The 4559-nt window shown below is 40.7% G+C and overlaps 1 protein-coding gene across 1 annotated transcript; it reads left to right on the top strand.

Annotated features, from left to right (window-relative positions):
* Positions 1 to 541: 541 nt before the first annotated feature.
* On the top strand, positions 542 to 3871 carry dkk1a (dickkopf WNT signaling pathway inhibitor 1a). Its single transcript, XM_052151634.1, has 4 exons — positions 542 to 790; positions 1097 to 1238; positions 1348 to 1509; positions 2927 to 3871. The coding sequence occupies exons 1-4, from the start codon at positions 602 to 604 to the stop codon at positions 3175 to 3177; spliced, it is 744 nt and encodes a 247-aa protein (XP_052007594.1). The 5' UTR covers positions 542 to 601; the 3' UTR covers positions 3178 to 3871.
* The last annotated feature ends 688 nt before the right edge of the window (positions 3872 to 4559 follow it).

The following is a 4559-nucleotide window of genomic DNA, read 5'->3' as shown; positions in this document are numbered from 1 at the left end:
CAATTTATGACTTTTCCAAACGATTTTGCAGGTGCAATTTTCTTTTTAAATGTCCGTCCTCGCTGTATGTATGTGTAAACATCATCTGGAAAAGTGTCGCGTTTTTAGACGCATGTCTTCGACTCATATAACGCGTCTCAAAACACCTGCGTTCGGCTCTATTCTTGGCGTTGCGTCTAACTTTTTCAGCGTGAGAATGCGTTAAGTGATATAATAAAGTATACTGTTTGTAACACTCTTGGAATGTGTAGTGTTATTTGTTATATGTTGTTTATTTTTGTAGCCTATAGTTGATTCAGCGTTAGCGTGACTAAATTAATATTCATGAGCAGGACAGACAGCTTTAATAGCCGAACGATATTCCATTTGCCTGCGCAGACGTCTGCTCTGGGTTATCTGCACGAGTCTGCACAGGCGATGATAGAGGGGAGGTGGAGAGCGTGTTGATGCATTCATACAGTCATTTAAAAGGGGCGGGAACATACAAACAGTCCCGCATAAAACTCACGTGTCCAACACAAACTGTTGGAGACACATGAAGTGCTCTAGACATTATTCATTCACTCATCTGGAACTTCGTGACAAGCTGGCAGAGAAGAACATGAGACTGGTCTCATTACTAACCATTGTGACTGTTTATCTCGCTGTTTGCGGAGGAATCAGTGCAGATGCTCAAGCAGGACCTGTGTTACAGAACTCCATCAGGCATCTGCCCGCCGCATCCAGCCCGAGTGATGCGGTCAGCGCGAGCCCGCGCATCACCGGCACCGGAGACAGCAACGCTCCGGCGGTACGTGTGCACATCGCTGGATATGTTGACTGAGCGAGCTTCTAAAATTATACAACAGTTTGCATTTAGACTTTGTGCCTTTTAGAAATTTTATTGAGCTCATTTTAAAAGCTCGTAATAATAAGCTCGTTTAATTGGGGGAAGAAAAATATATAAATATTATTTTTATTAAAACATATATTTTAAAAATAAATAAATAGCCTATCAAATATTTTATGTAGATATATGACACATGATATGCAATAATCTTAAGCACTTTGTAAACATGGTTTTTGAAATTAATAATAATTATGTATTCGTCCACAGTCACCACACTGCGCCGTTGATGCTGAGTGCAAGTTCGGTGAGTTTTGTAACGGCTCTCGGGGAGTTTGTCTAACCTGCCGCAGGCGAAGGAAACGCTGCGTTCGCGACGGGATGTGCTGCGCTGGAAACCAATGCATTAACGGTACAGACCACCTAATGCTTCTTATATTTTTAGAGCTTAAATCAGTTTACTGTTGTTGCCAGTTTGCATAAAGGTGAATTTTTCCACATGCATCTTGTTTCTTTCTCAGGCGTGTGCCAACCTGCTGATGATGTTGGCAGGGTAAATGCCACGCAACAGGTTGGCAAAACGGATGCTCCTACTTTAGCAGTCACACGTGAAAAGAACTTCACTGCGGTGCAGCATCCTAAAAGAAACACCATCCTTACAAACCCACAGCATCCAGTGAAAGGTGATTCATTCTCTTCTCTTCTCTTCTCTTCTCTTCTCTTCTCTTCTCTTCTCTTCTCTTCTCTTCTGGTCTAATCTGGTTTTGTCTGGTCTCTTTTCTCTTCTAATCTGGTCTAGTCTAGTCTGAAATCTTCTCTACTTTTCTGGTTTCTTCTGGTCTAGTCCAGTCTGGTCTCTTTTCTTCCCATCTTTCTGGTCTAATCTTGTTTCTTCTGTTCAGGTCTAATCTGGTTTTCTCTTTTCTCTTCTAATCTGGTCTGTTCTCTACTTTTCTGGTCTCATCTGGTCTAGTCTTGTCTGCTCTCTTTTCCTCTCCTCTCCTCTCATTGGTCTTGTCTCGTTTAGTCTCTTTTCTACTCTTCTGGTCTAATCTAATCTAGTCTGATCTCTTCTCTTTTTTGTCTCTTCTGGTCTAGTCTCTTTTCTTCCCTTCAGGTATAATCTGGTTTAGTCTTGTCTGGTCTCTTCTCTACTTTTCTGGTTTTATCTGGTCTAGTCTTATCTGCTCTCTTTTCCTCTCATCTGGTCTAGTCTCTTTTCTTCTCTTCTGGTCTAATCTGGTCTAGTCTTGTCTGATCTATTCTCTACTTTTATGGCTTCTTCTGTTCTAGTCTCTTTTCTTCCCATCAGGTCTAATCTGGTTTAGTCTTGTCTGGTCTCTCCTCTACTTTTCTGGTCTCATCTAGTCTATTCTATTTTCTTGTCATCTTGTCTCATCTCTTCAAGTCTAGTCTTGTCTAGTCTCTTCTCTCTTCTTATCTAGTCTGGTCTAATTTCTTCTCTTCTGGTCTAATCTGGTTTTGTCTGGTCTCTTTTCTCTTCTAATCTGGTCTAGTCTAGTCTGATCTCTTCTCTACTTTTCTGGTCTCATCTGGTCTAGTCAGATCTCTTCTTTACTTTTCTTGTCTCATCTGTTCTAGTCTTGTCTGCTCTCTTTTCCTCTCATCTGGTCTAGACTTGTCTTGTCTCTTTTGGTCTCTTTTCTCTTCTTGTCTTGTCCTATCTGGTCTAGTCTGGTCTAGTTTCGTCTGGTCTTTTCTATCTTATATTCCTTTCCTATATAGCTGAAATAAAAATATATTTAATTGATCCACCTTACAAAGGATATTTTTCATCTCATCTTATTGTGTCTCTTCATACCTTCTTCTTCTTTTCGTATCGCTTCTCATGTTGGACTCTTTTTTTCTCATCTAATAGTTTTTTTCTTCGTCTCTAAAGTACTTCATTTCTTTTCTCTTCCTGGCCCTTCCTCTTCTATTCACTTCTTGTCTTGTCTCTTTTTTTCTCACATCAACTTTACCAGGAGTCTGATACCAAAAACCACCACTTCTCATAGCTGTTATAAATAACATTACAGATCTCTACAGTACAGAACTGATGAACATCAGTTTGATGTAAATCTGTCTTTTCTCTCTCAGGTGGCGAGGGCGAGACGTGTTTAAGGTCCTCAGACTGTCTGGATGGGCTGTGCTGTGCCAGGCACTTCTGGTCACGAATCTGTAAACCAGTGCTGACTGAGGGGCAGATGTGCACACGGCACAGACGGAAAGGGACTCACGGTCTGGAGATCTTCCAGCGCTGTGACTGCAGGGCTGGTCTGACCTGCCGAGGCCAGGGAGAGAGAGCTGGAACAGAAAGCCGAAACCTCCATACCTGCCAACCGCGCTGACTCTTCAGAACTGCTCTCACAACACAAGCATGCATGCGGCACACATGCTGCAGCGACAAAGGAAAACTGACTCCACGGAAGGATGCATCATTAAAAGGACTGATCGTATTTCCTGGACGGATGCAGAGAAACTGCACCATATGGATGTTTCTATTGTACACTCTGCTATTTAAGACTTTTTTCCTGGGTCATCACAAAATGCAGAATGCTTTTGTTTCCCTTTATAAGGAACTTCTTATTCTTCTTGCAGTAAATTACTGTATTGTAAATAAGTAGTCAGATATTGCACTTAACACTGAGAATATGAATTCTATAAAAGTAGCATATTATGATTCACACACTTACATATTGTAAATATGCAAGTCATATGATTTATATTGTGTTATCTGTACTCTAATTTTATTTTCGAGTAAATTGTAAAGATATTGGTGTTATTAAAATATATTAATGAAATAATAATAATAATAATAACAAGTAATGGATGCTCTACAGTATGTTCTCTTGATGGATTCTTCTGATCCAAACTGCCATAGCTGCAACTCTAAAAAACACTTCACTGTCTTTAGTCTAATGACCGTTCACAATATTCAGCTGGTTTACAGTAGCTTCCAACAGCATCTGGAGAGAAATTAAACTAAACTTGGGGAAATTAATCACTGACTTTGCACAAATCTGCTATATATTGAGTTGTGGCGTCACTTTGGATAAAAGCAATTACTAGATTAATAAATGTACTTGTAAATGTAAAAAAGTGCCTTCCTAATTTATTGCATAGAAAACAAGAAATGTTTTGAGTTGTGTTGTCTTTCTGCACGATTAAACATTTAATACTGTACAAGAAAAGCTATAATAACAGCACCTATGCAAGCGCACAATGGTTGCCCCATTGGATTTATTGTACACTGTACAGCTTTTTTTAACTAATCATCAGCAGCTAATCTCAGTTTTTACAAAACATTGACAGCAAGCTGATGGTGATTAACACATAATTAAGACTCATTTGTTAAAAAAAAAAGTGTACACAGAAATGGAAGTGGAGCGTAGTTCTAGCAGGAAGACCAGCAGGTGTACATCATCACATCATTAGCTGGGTAACTCCTTGCCAATCACACGTAAGCCAATGCTTTATAAGTCTGCTCAATCTATCACATTGCTGGTTCGGTGTGCTAACACTGCAACCTCCACCTCCCCACCACCACCAGTTGAGCCCTGTCCCGCAGGGGGGTAGGCTCCTCGCCCCTGCCTCCTATCTCCGGCAGGACATGACAGTTCCGGGTACAACTCCCTCGGACTGCCGGATGGGGCCTACGCCAAAGAGAGAGACATCACCTCCCGTTTTACATCTATCAAATAAATGTCATCTCAAACTTCACTCAGGCCTG

Source organism: Xyrauchen texanus, chromosome 20 (genome assembly GCF_025860055.1).
Source record: "Xyrauchen texanus isolate HMW12.3.18 chromosome 20, RBS_HiC_50CHRs, whole genome shotgun sequence".
Taxonomy (NCBI): Eukaryota; Metazoa; Chordata; class Actinopteri; order Cypriniformes; family Catostomidae; genus Xyrauchen; species Xyrauchen texanus.
The sequence above is the reverse complement of the archived record's forward strand: the minus strand, read 5'-3'. Positions and strand labels throughout refer to the sequence as shown.